Here is a 20,806-nt window from a genome sequence, read left to right on the forward strand (position 1 = left end):
GTTAAGATGGGATATAAAAGATTAATACCACTCAGCATCTTTACAGTACATTATCCAAGGCAGATAATCCTATGTACCTTAAAGTCAAATAAAATGAAGATGATAAGAACATACATTTTCTATTATCCATCTGTTTCAAAATATTTATTAACTACCTATAAACTGTAAGTAAAAATACTCATACTAACAATTTTAGGGAAATAACAGGGAAATTTTCACTTGAGAAAACCATTAAGATTTTAAGAACATTAGGTTACTTACAACTGCAAACTCATCTCTGTCAAGCATTCCATCATGGTCAATGTCACTCAACTCCCAAACCTTAAAAAGAATTGACAAAGATTAATGCTCTTTCATGTGCTACCTGTAAACACCAAACACATAATTACAGGGAAAAGTTTTATCTAAACATTAAAATATCTATATTTTGGAGATATTATGTCGATCATTTTATTATATCACTATTGTATGCTATATTAACAAATTGATTGTAACAAGAATAATTTTTTTAATGTTCATTTATTTTGAGAGAGAGAGAGCACATGTGCACGGGGAAGGGGCAGAGAGAGCAGGAGAGACAGAATCCCAAGCAGGCTCCACACTGTCAGTGCAGAACCCAATGCAGGGCTCCCTGCCAGGAACCATGAGGACATGACCTGAGCCAACATCAAGAGTCAGATGTTTAACTGACTGAGCCACCCAAGTGCCCAAAGTAATAATTCTTAATACAAGTATTTTTTAAATAAAAATTCCTTAAAAAACTTTAAAGAAAATATTTTGGGGGTGCCTGGATGGCTCAGTTGGTTAAGTGTCCGACTCTTGGTTTCGGTTCAGGTCATGATCTCACAGTTTCGTGAGTTTAAGCCCTGCGTTGGGCTCTACGCTGGTAGTGCAGAGGCTGCTTGGGATCTTCTCTCTCCCTCTCTCTGCACCTCCCCCACTCACACTGTGTCTCTCTCAAAATAAATAAATAAACAAAAAAAAAAGAAAGAAAATAGTTTGTTCTTCTCAAGAAAACAATTATGGACAAAAGCACTTTAAACAGCTACAGTGCTTTTTCACAAACATCATCTCAGTTAATTCATGCAACTACTCTTTCAACTCTATCAACCCTTTTTTAGACATGAAGTGATATGACTTAGCTAGGATCACACAACTATTATTAAGTTACAGAATCAATTTTCAACATAAAGATTCCCAACTAAGACCATTATTGTTTTCCATACACTACAGAACCTCTGATCAACTAAAATAAACACCCAGTGAATATTATTAATTATTAACCAGCTAATGTCCAGGGCTTACAAAAGAAAAATAAAATCTAAAAGGCCCTAGTACATTTGGTTTAAATCTAGAGTAGGTTCCATACCTTTAGACCAGGTGTAAAACTATGTTAAATCCTTGAAAAGAAGATGTTGTCATTCAACAAAATTGTACTCAGGGCAAGAAGAGAGAGTATACTGGTAAGAGACAGGAGTGGAGATGAGCAAGTGTCTGGTCATTAAGTGCCTTAAAAGGAATCTGGACTTTATTCTAAATGCAATGGGAAGCTACTGAGAGGGTTAGTTTTAAGTCAAAAAATAACAGGATTATATTTATAGTTTAGAAATCTCACACCAACCACACAGTGGAGAAATGATTAGTGAGAAACAATAGTAATAAATGGCTTTTAAACTAATATTTATTGAGCACCTAACCTATACAATACACAACAGTGATCCACTAATACTCCTACTGGTGGTGTGGTGGTAAGTCATTATCACCATCAGCATCACAGAATATGTACCAAGCACTGGGCTTAATAGATACATTCTCACATTTAATCCTTACAACCCTATAAACTGGGAATCATGCTCATTTTAAAGATTAAAAAACTGGTACACAGTTTTCTTATGATTTGCCCAAGGTCACACACCTAATAAATGGTGTACCCAGGATCTGACCCTATGTATCCTGACTGAGCAAGGGACTAAAGAAATGGCTAGAGGTTTAATGAGAATAGATGAGGTCTGAAATACAAAGAGGCATAGACAGAAATCACCATGGAAACAGTACAAGAGTAGGGAAGGCCCAGATGAAGTTGGTGATCATGAAATTATGATGACACCAACCTTATTAGATTTTCAGTAGTCCATTTGCAACCACAGAGAGCTTAACACAAAGCTGGATTTTTACCAGGTCAGGAGAAAGGTTAGAAAACATGGCAAAGGGAGCTTAAGATACCAACATGACACTATGGATCAAGTTGGATGAGGAAAAAAGTAAATTCGAAAAATGAAGACAGTAAAGGACTCTGAGATTTAAAGGTCTTGTGAAATCAAAGAATTAGTCTTGCAAGTATTTATGAAAAATATCTAGAAAGATGCAAAGTTCTATTGAGACAGAAGAATTAATCATCAGAGATGAAACTATTCCTTATGACAAAGTCCCATGATACAGCCATGAAGTAGGTGACAGATATAAAATACTGATGGTCTCCAGAAATTAAATCAAGGAACTGGGAAGTCAGTGCATATAGTACAAAGGAAAAAGGACCTATTCAAAGGGCTTACATATATAACTGATTTCAAGCACTCATAGTTTAGAGAGAATAACCAAATTATTATACAAAATTAACTGGCAATAATTTTATATATGACTTCAGAATACAAAAAAATTCTGTAGTAACATAACTTCAAAATAAGATCTATATATTTTTAACAATGAGCTCTTGGTAGATACATAAAAATACATTTAGAATTTAATAATATCTTACTCTTCCAAGGATATCCACAGGTAACTTAGAGTTGAGCAACACTGGCTTCACCTTATCACCAGAAAGAAATCCATTCACTGGGCTTAAACTATCAAAAATTGCATCATATTTGGCCTTATCTTCAGACTATAATATAAAAAAGATCACAAGTTAAATACTGGTGAAAAGGATTTAAGTGCAGTTAAAAAAATCAAATCCTCAAAGAATACACAACATATTCCTAAAAATTGTTTTAAAAACACTTTTTACTTTCATCAAAATATATTATTATAAATAACAATTTAAAAGTTACTCAAGAGTCCAGTATCCCTTCCATTCCTTTTGCAGCTGAAACACTATTTGCTTTTCTACTGTTGGCTTAATCAAAAGATTTTAGTGACAGGAAGAGCTTTGAGAAGAGCATCTAGTCCTCTCATTTAAACCCATAACAAAGAAGTAACTTTTATGAGAACACAAAAGGTAGTTAGTGACATTCTATGACTTTCTCAAAATGGCATTAGTCACATTTCAAACTCAGATTTTAAAAACAAAATAAACCGGCACAGGAATAAACATCAAGTTTCCCCCTTTTTTCCCAAAGCTATTTCCTTTTATCAATTAACAAGATATTCCCTAAAATCCAGGGAAGTTATTTGTATACATAAAAAAACTATTGTTTGTGATTTGTCCTGTCAAAGCCAGATCCCTATACTTTTTAAAATTAGTTAATAACACACAAGCATACATAGACATACAAACCAAATGGCTTTCTGACAAAACTGTACATATTTATTAAGGGCCATGTGATGTGCTATATTCTAATATTATTTCAAAATTGTAATTTAAAAAATCTGATAAGATAGCTATAACTAGTGTGGTGACTCCAAAGAGCTATAATGAAAAATACCCATTTCAGAAAACAATTTCATAAAGAATTGTTTTAGAGCCATAAAGAGAGCATCTAGTTAACCAGAATTTTCAAACAGGAAATAATATCAGTGGGGTAAACAATCTATTCCTAAAATGTTTTAGTTAATGCAGGATTATGACATCACCATTTTTAGTTTACATTATAACAGAAATGAGATTAAGCCATATTAATTGTCATAAAATGATTGACAGAGCAGTAAGGTCCCTCAAAAGATTTCTAGTACTAGTATTTCCCCTACAGTAAATAGTGAAAGCCAAATGCAGACTACATTGTATTTTGGAAGTAGAAGAAGATTATGTGGGTAGGAAGCAAAGCAGTGATAAGGAAAGGGTAGTTACAAAGTTTACTTACTTTTACAGCCCATGGGAGCTCAGCTACAGAGGTTCCACTGACTAGCAAAGGACTACTGGTATCATGCTAAAAAGAAAATACAGCACACGAAGGATTGAAAACCTCACATCAATACACAACAAAGAGGGGTGCCTGGATGGCTCAGTCAATTGAGCTCCCAACTTCGGCTCAGGTCACAATCTCACAGTTCATGGGTTCGAGCCCCACATCAGGCTCTGTGCTGACAACTCAGAGCCTGGAGCCTGCTTCAGATTCTGTGTCTCCCTCTCTCTCTGCCCCTTCCCCACTCATGCTCTGTGTCTCTCTCTTTCTCAAAAATAAATAAACATTTTAAAGAATTTTTTTAAAAAAACTATTAAAAAAAAAACAATGAAGAAAAAGTGGTCTTTGGATTTAAAGACATTCATACAAAATTTGGAACTCAATGCACACAGAACACTATTTTCACTATTTTACATTGACTCTATTAGACCTTTTTCTAAGCACAAATGAAACAAAAACTGAGTTATCTGAATTAGCTACATAAATGTTAGAATATTAACTAAAACATTTAAGTGTTCTAGAAAAAATCCTATTACAACTGAAATCAAGATACCGATATCTGAATGTAACAAAACTATTTGTGGCCCTGTTAACTGATGACTTTTTCCCAACACTATTTAAGGAAAGCAGACCGGGACAAGAACCCAACTTAAGATTTCTTAAGTTACAAGTACATGAACCTATGAACAGCACACCCAAGTTGTTATATTTATCTGCTTGTAGAGACAGATGGATATATTTGAAACATTTTTATAACAGACAACAAATCCTTAAATTAACCCCCTGAGTCCATGCCTAAACTTGTAAGTGCAGAAATTCTCAAAACTGAAGTTAGATTCATAATACTCAGACCAAATACTTTTTAAAATATTAAATTTAAAAACAAGTAAGAGCCATGAAACTTCTGAAAAAGGGGGTAGGGTGGGGAGAACTAGCCCTATCAGATGTAAAACAAATCACAAAATATGAGAATTAAAATGTGAGATAAGTACATGGATAAATAGATAAATGGGTAAGAGCAAAAAAATCCAGAAAGAAACCAAACTACATATGAGAATTTAGCACATGACTGAGGTTGCATTTCCTTTTTTTAAGTTTTTTTATTTTGAGAGAGAGAAAGCATGAGCAGGGGGAGGGGCAGAGAGAGAGGGAGAGAGAAAGAATCCCAAGGAAGCTCCACACTCTACCAGCGCAGAACCCAATGTGGGGCTCAAACCCTTGAACCGTGAGATCATGACCTGAGCTAAAATCAAGAGCCGGACACTTAACCAACTAAGCCACCCAAGCGCCCCATGAGGTGGCATTTCAAATCAGTAAGGAAAAGATTGGTTATTCAATAAACTGTATTAGGTCTATAAGCTATCGTAAAAAAACATAAATTTGAATCCATATTCATACTTTATATCAACACTAACATAAATGTGAAAAAGAAACCATAAAAAAAATCAAAGCCTAATAACTCATTTACATAAAAAACAATGGCTTCTTTATGGAAAAAGATAAGCACAATGTCAAAAGACAAATGACAAACTGGAAAAGAAAAAAATATACATGTATTTCATATATTTATATATAAATAACATATATGTGTGTATACACACACACACACATCCTACAGAATTCAATTAATAAAAAAGACCAAGAACCCAAGAAAAATGGGCAAAAGATTTAAACAGATATTTCACATAATAGTAATGTAAATGGCTCAGAAGCATGAGGAAAACTACTCAAACTCACTCCATAAAACAACACTTAACATTCCATTTGTCACCTTTCAACCAATTGATGGTATGAGTGTGAACAAGTACAACCACTATGGAAGACAAGTTTATATTATATGTGAAAATTGCACAAACGCAAGAACTTCTGAAACACTTCCAAGAATATGCATATATATATTTCTGCACATGTAAAATTACATATATCCAAGGTTACTATTCATTGCAGCATTTTTTTTATAATAAAAGATTAGAAACAAGCTAAAAGCCTATCAATAGGAAGTTAAATTATGGTAGAGGGGAAGTGTGTGGGGAATGGGTTAAATAGGTGATGGGGACTAATAATGAGCTGTGATGAGCACCAGGTGTTGTATAGAAGTGTTGAATCACTATATTGTACACCTGAAACTAATGTTACACTGCATGTTAATTATGGTAAATAGAAGCAAGGAAATACTATACAGCTCTAAAAAACAATGAAGATGCTTTTATGTAAAGATCCCTAAAATACATTATTTAAAAAGGTATAGAATCATGTTTATTAATTGTGAGCTACAATCAATGTAAAATGAGGAAGTGAGTATTTATATTTTCTTATATATACATATAATAACTCTGGAAGGAAATACAAGAATCTAATAACAGCCGAAGCCATTAAGAAAGAAAATCAAGTAGCTGAGTGATAGGGAAGGGCTGGGGGAATTTTTTTTGATATAGCAATTTTAATTTTTAAGTCATGTGACATCATTTTTTTAATTAAATACAATTTAGATTTAAAATCATTTCTTACAAATCTTGGTGGAGGAACAGCCAGGTTCAAGCTACTCAGTGAAACCTCCAATCCATTCTGGGCACATGCCACAAGACGCAAAGCAACAAAGAATTCCTGAGAAAGAAAAGTATGAAGTTAAATGCATTATTTACCCATCCATCTATCTACACACTTACAATCTGAAAATATAAAACAATTCACAATTACTCCAAGAGTGTTATGTAATGACAAATATAATAGCACGTTTGCCTGAAAACACTTGCTTTAAAATTAAGAAGAGATCTTTGTACAAAGATGTTCCTGACACAATAAATAGCAAAAAGTGTTCATATAAATGGGAAAATACTTAAGTAAACCGTGATATACAGAGCTGAAATTATACAAAATTAATAAACATGCTTCAAAGAATATTTAATGATGTTAAAAACGATTTTTATCATTTAAGTCAGAAAAAAAAACCAGTCTGAAAAAAAGCCTAGAAGAAAATAACAATTGTATGTTATCAAAAGTCACCTCTGGATTTAAGATGATAAATTGTGAAACTAGACCAATTGTTCAAGTAACTCAACCACTGCTATTCCAGGAAAGCTACAGAGAATAAAGCACTACCATGCAGCAACTAAGACAATTATATTAACTGCTTGACTTCAAAATATTTATAAATATCTCCCAACAGTCCTTGGATTTTTGGCATTTGAAGCCTCAGTCCAAAATTTAATAAGTAAATGCAGAGATGCTGAAGCAACTGGTTTTCAGCTGTTCTGAGTTAAAGTCAGGTCTGGGACTAGACATAACAAAAGCCTTTACTCCAGTTATAATTACTTGCAACTTTGTACAGATGCTGATACAATCAACCCTTCACCTCTTCTCTCAAACCTCCTATTCTCACCTATACATTTCTTACCCAATTCCTAACTTATTCTTAGAAACTTGCAGGTTGTCTGCTTTATATAATACCTTGCCTTTACTCACAAATTTCTTGAAAAGATCTCCCCTTCCTTTTGCATTCACTCCATAAGCTTTTATGCAATCTGACTTCAACTCCCACCATTAGCTAGAGAAACTACTGCCTATGTCACAAATAACCTAGGTACCAAATACAATAGCCTCAAAACAAAACAAAACAAAACAAAACACAAAACCCCCCACCTCATCCTGCTTGTCCTTTTGGCAGTCTGGACAGTAAGAATAACTCCCAGAAATTTCCCTCCATCAACACAGCTTCATAAAGCTCTCCTAGTTTTCCCCTGACCTTTCAAGCCTCTTCTCTTAGAGTCAATGCCTCCTCCAACTTTTAAATGCTGGTATTCTAAGTATTCTAGTATCAATTCTCTCTCCTTCTCATTCTATGAGAGATTCAATTACTCTTAGGTAATCAGGTCCATCCCATAGTATGGATGGGCTCTAAAGTGAACTAGTCCTGCATTAAATTCTAGTTCTGATACTTCAAGTTGTGAGGTCATGGGCAAGTTAAATAAAATTTTTCTGTAAAAGGAAGGACTAATACCTATCTTGCAATGTCTTATAAGGAACAAAATAAAAGCCATACTATAGGAAGAAAGCACCTACTGTCATTTTGAGCACACAGAAACTCAATAAATATTGGTTTCTTTCCTTTTTTTCATGTTAATTCGAAAATCTATTTTGGGGTGCCTGGGTGGCTCGGTTACGCAACCAACTTCAGCTCAGGTCGTGATCTCAGGGTTTGTGAGTTCCAGCCCTGTATCAGGCTCTGGGCTGACAGCCTGGAGCCTCCTATGGATTCTGTCTCCCTCTCTCTCTGCCCCTCCCCACTCACACTCTGTCTCTGTCTTTCAAAAACTAAATGTTAAAAAAAAGAAATTTTTTTTAAATCAATTTTAAATCAATTTTTTAAATCAATAAATCTCCAATGCAAATATCAAAGTTTAACTGAAGACCCACAAATCCAGCCAACTAGATATAACAAATTCAACTCATACTCAAATTCCAAAGTCCAGGAATATCAGTGAAGAATTTATTATACTGTAAACTCATGAAGACAGGGACCAGATATGTCATGTTCACCTCTGTATTTCCAAAGCCTGGCTCAAAACAGGTACTCAGCAAATATTTGCCTACTGAGTATACATCACCCTAGGTGCCCCTATATGAAGTTAGTTTTCCTATGTCTCCAATGTACCAACTGGCCCTTCTGCCCAGGGGCTCCATTGGAGACTACAATCTAGTTCTGGAATCTTAATGAAGAGACTGGATATTCTGACCCTCTCATCTAAATTCCTCATCTCTTTTCTGAGTTTGATGCTGCTTCAACTATCCCATAGAGGTAATTAACTTTGAGTAACAGTGCTCAGCCAATGTTTCAGCATGCAGCAAACTTTGTATTCAATCCTGTAGAACTCTGAAATCCATTCACAACAAGCTAAATTTCAAAATACACTGATGGTGTCCAATACCCATTAATCAATTTCATGTATTTCTTGTCTAGGGTTTACTTAAGGCCTGTAAACCACTTTTTGGGTTACATGCCAGAAGTAAGACCTAGACCAGAATAGTCACAAGTAAGTATACACTTTACAAGTAAGAAATTAAATATGTTGAAATCCTAACCTCCAAAGATAATGGTATTAGGAAGTAGGGCCTTTGAGAAGTGCTTAAGGCATCAGGGTGGGGCCCTCATGAATGGGATTAGTGCTATATATAAGAGGGTCCAGAGAGATCCCTAGCCCCTTCTGTCACATAAGGATACAACAAGAAGTCTGCAACCAGGAAGACAGACCTTACCCAACCATGGTGGCAGCCTGATCTTGTACTTCCAGCCTCCAGAACTCTGAGCAGCAAATTTCTGCTGTTTATAAGCCATCCAGTCTGTGGTATCATGTTAAAGAAGTCCAAACAGACTAAGACATTCCAGAAGAAGAATGTCACCAAATTAACACTAACGTTTGGGAATTAGTTACTTTAATGTCTACTGAATTGGAAATATTTTCATTGTTATAACACTTGCCCTTGTAAAACCCTAATGTTGGTTTAAAAAAAAAAATCCTAGTTGAAAATTAGAAAAAAATCCTGTTTAGTTTTTATTTTGAAGCACTCAAAAATTTTTTCATATGAATTTCTGAATCTTACTTGTTTGTTCAGAATTCCTTTGCCATTTGTGTCAGCTAAATCCCAAATCTGAAATTCAGAAAAAAAAAAAAAAAAATCAATCTATTTTAAACAAAAATCATCTTAAAGATAAATTTACAACTTCATGCTGTTTGGTCATCAGATTTAAGAATAACAGAAATAAAAGTGGAAAGAAACCTTAAAGGTCATTTAGCTCAACTCTACACAAAGATAGGAAGGCCCAGTGAGATACTTACTGAAGAACATTCAGGGGATCAGGGAAAGAACTGAAATCCAGGTTCTAACCTCCAAATCCAATGACTTTTTCATTAACCCAGGTTCTAACTCCAAATCTGATGCTCCTTCTACTAGAACATACTACCTTTATTTTAGATCCATATTAAGATGATATTCTTCCTTATGGGCAAGTTGAAATAGTTCATGTTTATTTGTGAATAATTAAATTATTAAAAATAGTTATTTTTTAGGGCTTTGAATACTTAACAATATCATGTATAAGGATACACCAGGAGATCTAGCCAGGAGAGGACTTTCCATCTCTTTGTGCTCTTTTCTAAGCCTCTCATCACCAACTCTATTTACTACATATTAAACACAGTTAGAAACAGTTATAATAGAGGAAGTAGGGATAGAGCCAACTCTCTGAGTGGGTGGCAAGGTTCCCAGTCTGTACTGTTTCTCCCCACAATACCCAAATGTACTATTACTTCCTCATTTCATCCTACTAAAAAGTAATTGGTTTTCTAAATATCTGAAAAACACCTTACTTTTCAAAAGGGTAAATCACTGCACCACAAATTCCCTGCGTTGCATTACTGTAACTGCTTCAATGATTCAATTCTAACTTCTAAGCTTCTCAATGGTATCTAAATTTGCATCCAATTTATTTATACTACTAAATAGTCATTATAATTTAGTTAAAATGAACAAATACTACCTTTCCAAGTATCAAATCTGGAAGCCCTGATCTTTTCAGGAAAACAGCAGCATCAGAAGCCAATACCCTTCCAGTATTGCCTGTATCAACCTGAAAAGATACAAACCATAAGCTGATGACAACCACAAAGACAAAATTATCATTATTTACCTGCCTTTGTCCCTGGGACTTGGGAACTGTTTTTTTCAAAAAGGGAACAGGAATCCTTTGACTAACAAAAGCCAAGAAATACATGGAGAGCCACATGAGTAGAATCGACACATCTCGATAGCACTGGCAATTTACAGAAAGGTTTTTATTGTTCCTGTTATACAAATGAGAAAACTGAAGCTCAGAGGAAGCACAGCAAAATTAGTGGAGTCATAACATTAACATATAACTTCTGACTCCAAGTCTTCTATAGTTACCATTTAAATTCTAATAAATAGGGAGGAAAGGGCAGCATTTCCTTGAGAGGTCTTTTGACAAATGGGAATAGCTGTATATGTTATCTATTTTTTCAAACATCTTTAAATCACTAACTTCTGCTTTCATACTTACTCTTAGAAACTGCAACACTTAAAAAAAAATCAAAGCAGTATCAGCTCTAAGACCAGCAGTGATTCCATAACAAACTTAAAGAAATATTTTAAAAATTATTAAGTTCCTAAAGCACATTAAGGAAAACACGTCATTTTAATTGATGGGGACTTTCCTTTTAAAAAGAATAACGTCAAGAACAGAAAAAAAGTTCAAAAAAATGACTCTCATTTCTGTTAAGATTTCCTAAAGTAAAATTCTGTTTGTAAAAACAAAAAGTAAATGTTTAAAAAGTCATGGGAAAGGTAACATGATACAAGGATATTTGTGAGCTGTTTTTCCAGTTTAGTTAAAAGATTAAGTTTGTTGTAAACACATACAAAACATTCCAGACAGGCCAATCCTAGCAAAAGGCAAAAAAGAAATCCTTTCTTTCAAGTGCTGGAACACGGGATAAACAAGGCACTCAGCAAAAAAGAAAGAATTGCCCAATCCAAATTTGGGTTAACAAGGAAGTATAAAAAGGGTTGAGAAACCTGCTTCTAAAATTCTCCAGAACTCCTTCTTTGCCTACTCCCTAACCAGGGTTGGGGGTGGTGGAAGGAAACATCTATCCCCAGCATGGCCTAAATAGAGAGGCTGTCAGAGGAAACACTGACCAAACTCTTATGAAATATTTATGTATCATATTCCAATTTTACTATCTTCCATTCATTTGGTTACTATAATAAATTAAACACAGCCATTCAGTCTCTGTCATCTACAGAAGTTTATGTTGTATTCTGATGCTTACCCAAAGGCTCTGCCATAAGCTACAGGCTAGAATCTTTGTCTTCACCAAAGACAAAGACAGTCTCAGGGCCTCATAGAAAAAAACTATCCCACATACTCTGAATTATTAACACTTCAAAATATAGACTTTGGGATAAAGACTTCTGAGCTGACATCATTTAGACTAATTCTCAGAATGTACTGCTGGATGGACTAAGTCATAATTTTGCAGGACCATGCAGTCCAGAAGTAGATATATTTCATGAAAATAGACTCCTGACCTAAGATGCAGGGAAAGAAGAATTAATTACACATGACTGAATAAACTGTTGACAAATATTTAATTATGGTTAATTTGGGAAACTTGGTATTATTTTTAATATTCTATTTTCTAATGATATGTGGAAATCAATCAGTAAATCAATTGCACAAAATAAGGCCTATTTGAGAATAATTCTCTTTTATTCAGAAAGAATAAGCCACTATCATGGAATAAGGACAGACTTTATGTAGAGCCAAAGTCTAGAAAGCCCTCCCAAGAAAACTGGCCTGCAACCTGGTTTATAAGGCCCCAAAGCAAGGTCACTTAGCAGGCTAGGAGCCTTAGCAGATAGGGGAAACCTTAAGATGAGATAAATTCAGGGGTGCCTGGGTGGCTCAGTCAGTTAAGCATCTGACTCTTGGTTTCGGCTCAAGTCATGATCTCACGGTTTGTGAGTTTGAGCCTCGCACTGGGCTCCACTCTGATAGCATGGAGTCTGGTTGGGATTCTCTTTCTCCTGCTCTGTCTGTCCCTCCCCTACTTGCTCTCTCTCTCTCAAAATAAATAAACTTAAAAAAAAAAGATGAGATAAATTCATTCAAATTCATATTTACTATAGATGAAATATGAGGGAAAGAATTTCTAGGGTTTGGATCCTAGTCTCAAGATAGAGGAGAAATAGCAAAGGCTTTAAAAACTACAATCCAAAATTTCAAGCAGAAATTAATTCTCCAGGCTCAGAAGATGTTCAATAGTGAATGTATGGCTGCATATTTGCAAGTCACACCCAAGGAGACTTATAATGAATGGTTAATCAACTTGTTGTAATTATGTAAATAGGTCAAATTGTAGCCTTTTCTGATCATAATCAGGTGAGGAGATTGTTAGGAAAAGTGATCAAATATTGGAAATGGGCAAATGAGATTGTCTATACCCTCAAGAGGTTATCCAGTGTATGTACCCCTGATTTACTTTCTATTTACTAGCCTCTTTTACACTATGCAGGAATAGAAGTTAAATTATAGAAAACCGATAGCAATGCAATGATTCCTTTCCATAACAATAAATGAATTTTGTATTGTGGAGAATATAAATCTCTACAGTTCATATTCTCGTTTTTATATCTTACTGGTTCTCCCAGTAATTGAGGTAAATAAAATCCTTGACATATGTTCGTTTTATATTTGTATGAGAGTCATAGTTTTAACTTTGTGAAAATTAAAGTTAAGTGAATCTTAAAAACAACATAAAAGTCATTTCTATTTGGCTTATAATTAATTTGTATATTTATATCTGGATGAATATGTCTAATGTTTTATGGATTTTATAATATATAGCTAACGTTATATGTTATATGGATAGAATGATATTTGAGATAGGTAAGTTAATTATCTCTTTTGTTCATTTTTCTGATAGCTTCTCAAAATCATTAAGCACTCAAAGCAGAAGGCTAAAGCACAAGAAATTGAAAACAAGACATGTCAAATGTGTTCTTGTTGGCTGGTAATCTGCAAACATACAATCAATAACTGAACTTACCTTTTATGTTCAATCTAGAAAAACAAAGAAACAGAAATCTTACCTGTCTGTAGTACTTTTCATACACAGGATTCCCACTTGATAACTAAAATAAATAAATAAATAATAAATAAATAAATAAATGTTATTCAATAATTTATACTATTATATTTGCATTCATTTAACAGATATTTGAGACACAAAATGAATAAGATTAAAATATCCTTCATTTCAAAAAGTTTGTTTTAGTTTCTCCTGGCGGGGAGGGAAAATGAATAAAGGCAGCCCTATAGATTACTAAGAATCAAGTAGAGTCAAGTAGAAAGGTGCCTGGGTGGTTCAGTCAGTTAAGCATCTGAGTTTGGCTCTGGCCATGATCTCACAGTTTGTGGGCTCTATGCTTACAGTGAGAAGCCTGCTTGGGAATCTCTCTCTCTCCCTCTCTCTACCCCCTCCCAAAACAAATAAACTTCAAAAAGAAAAAAAAAAAAAAAAGGAATCAAGTAGACAAAAAAATAAAACAATTTTAAAATTATTTTTGACATAAAAACTCCTTTTTCTCATGCAAAATTTTACCCAGAAACCCAAAATATAACAAATTAGGGGTGAAATACTTTGGTTAAAGACAGTTGAAAGGCTCAAACCTTTGGCATTCGCCCTCCACTCAAGTGTCCAAGGTCCCTATGAATACAACTCAAGTACCACTTCAATAAAACAATCAAATGAATACAGAAACAGATATACAAAAAGATGATGTTTACATCATCAGACCTGAAATGCTTGTAGGCAAGGAGTGCTGTTCGATTCATACCACAGTTCAAAGGGTTCCCTGGTCTGCTGATGAACAGATTTCCTATTCTCATTTCAAAGGCAGCTTAGGAGTATCAGTGTCTGAAGGCTCAAGTTCACCTGTACATGATTGGGTAAGAGTGTTCTGGAACCAGGAAGGGAATCCAAGAAGGCTTCATGGAAGTGACATCAGTGCAGGAATTTGAAGAATGGGGGGGGAAGGTGAGAAGGTGATTCTACACAGAGGTAAGGGCATACAATCAACAGAAAGCTCAGTTACATTTGAAAAGAACAGTAAGGAGTTCTGAATGGTGACAGGAATTGGAAGTAAGATTTTGAAGTTTTGTAGAAGATAACTTAAGAAAGGATTCATATGCCATGGTAAAAGTAAAGAAAATGAGAATGGAAAAAGGGAACAGATTCAAGAGTTATTAACATAGCATTAGGTCCAGGTGATAATTTGTGAAGAGGGGAAAATAGGATGGAAAGTAGAAGGCTACTTAGGAAATAATTTTAATGAGCCCAGCAGAGGACCTGAACACTAGAAATGGCAGAAAAGAAGAATATGGTCTGAATAAACATTTGTAAGATAGATTTTCAGGACTTATTAAGTAGATGAGGGGGCAAGAGAAGTCTAGCTAGAAATACGAAAATAAACACACAAAAAAATCTTCAAGCATCAAGGTTGGGGCTATAGCCTTAATGGGTATGAAAATTGGATTAAGAAATCAACATTCACTGAATGCCTACTTTGAGAACACATTATGCTAATAATCCTTGTGAGCCACATAGTATCATTCCAGTTTGCAAATAAGGAAATCTAGTGTGAGCCACATAGTATCATTCAAGTTTGCACGTGAGGAAACCTAGTATGAAGGTTAATTGTATGTGTCAATTTGGCTAGGCTAGTCCAGTTGTTTGGTCAAACACTCTTCTAGATGTTACTGTAAAGGTATTTTTTAATGTGATTAATATTTATATCAGTACACTTTGAGTATAGTAATGTGGGTGGGCCTCATCCAATCAGTTGAAGGTCTTAAGAAAAAAGACCGAAGCCTCCTGAAGAAGAAGGTATTGTCTCCAGAAAGCCATTAGATTCAGCAGCAACATTAACTCTCCCCTGCTGGCCTGCCCTACAGATTTAGGACTTGCCAGCATCCACAATTGCATAAGCCAATTCCATAAAATTAGTCAATCATTCAGTGTACGTGAATGTGTGTGTGTCTATCCTGTTGGTCCTGTTTCTCTGGAGAACCCTAATATACCTAGTCTCAGAAAGATTATTTGTCCAAGCTTTTATTTACTTTTTTTAAGTAGGCCTCACATGCCCAATGTGGAGTCCAAGGTGGGGCTTGAACTCACCACCCTGAGATCAAGACCTGAGCTGAGATCAAGAGTGGGATACTGGGGTGCCTGGGTGGCTTAGTTTGTTAAGCGTCCACTTCGGCTTAGGTCATGATCTCACAACTCATGAGTTCGAGCCCTGTGTAGGGCTCTGTGCTGACAGCTTGGAGCCTGGAGCCTAATTCAGATTCTGTGTCTCCCTCTCTCTGTGCCCCTCCCCTGCTCGTGCTCTGTCTCTCTCTCTCAAAAATAAACATTAAAAAAAAAAAAAGAGAGAGAGAGAGAGAGTTGGACGCTTAACCAACTGAGCAATCCAGGCGCCCCAACTTGTCCAAGGTTTTAAACGGCAGAGCCCAGACTTAAACACAGGTCTATCTCACTCGAAGCTCCATGCTCTTTCACAGTATCATGCTCCTTTCCATATGTCCTGGTTTGCTCAGGACAGTCTTGATTTACAATCTGTTGTCCCAGCATCCCATCCAGTTTACCATTTGTCTCAGATTTTGCATTTTCTTAAATGAACTATTATTATTAGTGGCAGTATTAAAATAAAACAAGATGAGGGGCACCTGGGTGGCTCAGTCAGTTAAGCCTCCAACTTCAGCTCAGGTTATGATCTTGCAGTTTGTGAGTTTGAGCCCCGCATCAGGCTCCATGCTCACAGTGCAAAGACTGGTTGGGATTCTCTCTCTCTCCCTCTCTCTCTGTCCCTCCCCGACTCGTGCTATCTCTGTTTCTGTCAAAATAAATAAACTTAAAAAAAAATAAAAACAAACAAAAAAATAAACGAAGATGGATTTAGTACACCTCTACTGTATACATCTAACTTCTGGCCAAGCTATCAACTAACTAGTAGAGGGTAAGTGCTTTATCCACTTCTTCAAATGATGAAATCTGTAAGAGGACTAGTGATAATTCCATCTTTCTTTTCCCAATTCTTCGCAGATACAGTATCACTACCATCTTCTTTTCAAGAAACAGCATGCAGAAGACTCACTGAAAAGTATCCTCAGACACAAGCAACCTTAGAAGTTGCTAACTCCTTACACCCTTGTGGGATAGTGGTAGTATTTGACACTGGTACTCCTGATGGCTATTTGGTATGCCAGTCACTGCAGTGACACGTACAAAGACCTGCAACATGCCCCAGGCCACCCACCAGCTGGCTAAGTCAGTGGGAAAGTACAGGCTATGGACAAATGAAGTATATGCAAGGAGTCAACAATAGTCTGAATTTTATTATTTACTGTATGGTATATAACTCTAGAACTACTTATTTTGTTGTTTGGCAATTGTTTTTTATTATCCAAGAAGCCCTTTCAGAAACAATGAACTAAAAAGAAGAAATTCTATGTTTTTTTTTTTTTTTAATTTTTTTTTTCAACGTTTTTTATTTAGTTTTGGGACAGAGAGAGACAGAGCATGAACGGGGGAGGGGCAGAGAGAGAGGGAGACACAGAATCGGAAACAGGCTCCAGGCTCCGAGCCATCAGCCCAGAGCCTGACGCGGGGCTCGAACTCACGGACCGCGAGATCGTGACCTGGCTGAAGTCGGACGCTTAACCGACTGCGCCACCCAGGCGCCCCAGAAATTCTATGTTTAATACAAAATTAAATACTCAGTTTTCATTTCTCTGAAAAATGGATAGATAGGTAATTTGCATAAAATTTTTGAAGCTACTGCTATTTATCATGGAGCTCTAGTGACATCACTGTTAATGAGTTAGCTACAACTGTCCAAATTTACAAATGTTTTCATGTATCCACAGTTAAAATTTTAAGGATAAAAATGGTATTAGACACAAAAAAACAAAAAAAACTTATGTACACTCTCCTTGCAACCTGTCATCTGATTTTAAAGACTGTAATCATTGGAAAACTGACTTCATAAATGCAACCTAAGTGTCTCAGTACTGAATCTTTTTGAAAACAAGTCCTCTAGAAATTGGTTGTACATTGCTCAAAATCAATTGAGAATCTTTAATCAAAAGTTGAAGTTCAATGAATAAAGTTCCAAAAACACTTCAGCTTTTGAAGCTTTTAGCAAATACCAATTATTATAAACCAAATCTGCCAAGACACTGAAACATACTCCTCAAAAACAAGGCAAGAACTAAACAAATTAAATGATGAGGGTTCAAAGAGTATGTAAGATTTAATTCTGAAATTCTATAATTATACTTTGTAATGAATTATAGGAGTTCCATCAAAAGATTCCTGCTATTTTTAACTGGATACATTTATAGTCTGTACTGGAATAAAATGAAATTATAGAAAGCCTACAATTTTGCACTAAATTTAGTGAAACATAAAATAATCATAAAGAGGGACAACTTCTATGACAAGATTTGTCTTATAAAAATATTTGTCAAAGAGAGTACCTTAATAGAGGCCTGTAACACCTCCTGTAAAAATATTGGGGCTAACAAATTCATAATTTTCAATAAGAAAAAAATGAGAATTAAGAATATACTTCATTTAGTAATTTTTTTCCCTGAACTAACCAGGTACATCACAACAAATAGAGTACATTAGCAATTAATATTACTGGTTACAGAGAATAAACTGTGAAGATTAACTACAGCAGACAATTTTATGAATAAATTTAAACTAGTTAAACTGCACTGGAAAATAATTACATTCTTCAGAAAGTATTAGTGACACAATATTAGAGACACTTACGGCTAAAAAATGATTTAAAAAATACCAAAAAAAAATTCTATTTGTGTTTTTTAATATTCTGACAATGTAAAACCTTAATTTTGTTATAACAAAGAACAAATGTACTTTAGTACATTTTGTTTTTGAAAATTGTCTCTGACTAGAACTCCTTTACTAATCTACCAATGTAATGAAATCATTTTGATGGCCAAAAAAAATAAGTATTTCAAAAAACTTACAGAATTCTAAATATTTATAAATGTCCCTTTCATTCTCAAAAATGTCCAGGTTGAATGAAAAATGGTATACTCACCCTACTTACAAGAGTAAAAAGTAAAAAGACAAGAGTAAAAATACTTTTCCAGAGGAAGCAAATGAAATACATTCCATCAATAATGAAGAGTTAATTTTTAAAGATAGTTCAGTTGAATTTTTAGTACCCAGAAAAAAAAATCTCATATACAGAAATTCTGAGCTCCAAACTATACCTTATTAATCATCATGTTACAGACATCACATTGGTTACTACATAAACACATCTGAGAAGGCATTAGCTCACTAAAGTGTTCTAAAGTACACCCTGTGCTGATTAGTATACTAATACGATACAGCTAAATGAGAATGGAAAAAGCCATCCAAATTGCCAATTCATTCATCAAGCAAGAAGACCAATGAGCATTTTTGTTATGTCTCAGTAAAAAAAAAATTTTTGTTGAAATATGATCATCTTAGATCAAAAAGAATTCACACATACACAACACACACAATGAATGCAGACAGAAAAAAATTTGAAAGGCAGAGCTAAAATGGTAATAGTGATGGGACGCCTGGGTGGCTCAGTCTCCGACTTCAGCTCAGGCCAATGTTCTCACGGTCCGTGAGTTCGAGCCCCGCGTCGGGCTCTGTGCTGATGGCTCAGAGCCTGGAGCCTGCTTCAATTTCTGTGTCTCCCTCCCTCTCTGACCCTCCCCCGTTCATGCTCTGTCTCTGTCTCAAAAATAAATAAACATTAAAAAATAAATTAAAAAATTAAAAAAATGGTAATAGTCATTATCTCTGAAAAATGGGATCATAAATTATTTTTACATTCATCTTTGTACTACTATGTATTCTCTGAAAACATTTTTTATAATAAGCACATCCTACTTTTATAAGTAAAACAAAAAAGCCATTTTCAATTTGAGGAAAAACATAAAACTCCAAAATTCTGAAATCAGTATTGAAAATTGCATATGGGGGGTGCCTGGGTGGCTCAGGTGGTTTGAGCATCTGACTCTTGATTTGGGCTGAGGTCATGATCCCAGGGTCATGGGACTGAACCCCACACATGGGACTGAACCGTGCTGAGCATGGAGCCTATTTGAGATTCTCTCCCTGTATCCCCCTCCCCCACTCATGCTTTCTCTCTCTAAAATTAAAAAAAAAAATGCATATGAATTTTTAGCATCTAAATTAATTTCTAAAGGAAAACTTTTAAACTACAGTTGTCAAGACAAAAATCTGATCTTTTAAAATGCTAACATTATTTAAAAGCAATTATTTATTAATTAGCTATATAATAAACTCTTATCAGTTGCCACAAAGTAAAATATTCATAAATGTAAGAATTCCTTCTCAAGAGTCAGTAGCTATTTATTACTACTCTGAAAAAATGTTAAGTGCTTATAATAGATGTTAGAAAGTAAATACAGTTTTGTAAAAAAATACTCAAGTTTTGGTATCAGATGGGCCTAGATTCAAAGTCCATTCCATTACTTTTTAGATGATCTTGAACAATTTACTTCACCTTTTTAAAAAGCCTGTCTCCTTATCTATAAAGTGCTAATAATGTCTATTTTTCATCGGTCTTATATGAATTAAATTAATTGAAATAAAAAGAGATGATTACTTGTTTCCTAATATCCTTTCTTCTCTTCTTTCTTTAGTAACAGCATCCCTAAGCTTTTTTTTTTCAATATATGAAATTTATTGTTAAATTGGTTTCCATACAATACCCAGTGCTCATCCCAAAAGGTGTCCTCCTCAATACCCATCACCCACTCACCCCTCCCTCCCACCCCCCATCAACCCTCAGTTTGTTCTCAGTTTTTAACAGTCTCTTATGCTTTGGCTCTCTCTCCCACTCTAACCTCTTTTGTTTTTTTTTTTCTCCTTCCCCTCCCCCATGGGTTTCTGTTAAGTTTCTCAGGATCCACATAAGAGTGAACACATATGGTATCTGTCTTTCTCTGTATGGCTTATTTCACTTAGCATCACACTCTCCAGTTCCATCCACGTTGCTACAAAGGGCCATATTTCATTCTTTCTCATTGCCACGTAGTACTCCATTGTGTATATAAACCACAATTT

The 20,806-nt window shown here is 35.0% G+C and overlaps 1 protein-coding gene across 2 annotated transcripts in view; it reads right to left on the reverse strand.

Moving 5' to 3' along the window:
• EPS15 (epidermal growth factor receptor pathway substrate 15) overlaps positions 1-20,806 on the reverse strand; it is a 155,583-nt gene that overhangs the window by 100,801 nt on the left and 33,976 nt on the right. For both annotated transcript variants that reach the window (XM_042951217.1, XM_042951218.1), the window contains exons 2-8: positions 13,728-13,769; positions 10,594-10,683; positions 9,657-9,704; positions 6,567-6,662; positions 4,017-4,082; positions 2,756-2,881; positions 262-321 (exon numbers count right to left, since the gene is read on the reverse strand). In XM_042951217.1, coding sequence (XP_042807151.1) covers positions 262-321; positions 2,756-2,881; positions 4,017-4,082; positions 6,567-6,662; positions 9,657-9,704; positions 10,594-10,683; positions 13,728-13,769 — 528 coding nt within the window. The remainder of the gene's footprint in view (positions 1-261; positions 322-2,755; positions 2,882-4,016; positions 4,083-6,566; positions 6,663-9,656; positions 9,705-10,593; positions 10,684-13,727; positions 13,770-20,806) is intronic.

The sequence above is a fragment of the Panthera leo genome, chromosome C1, assembly GCF_018350215.1.
Source record: "Panthera leo isolate Ple1 chromosome C1, P.leo_Ple1_pat1.1, whole genome shotgun sequence".
Taxonomy (NCBI): Eukaryota; Metazoa; Chordata; class Mammalia; order Carnivora; family Felidae; genus Panthera; species Panthera leo.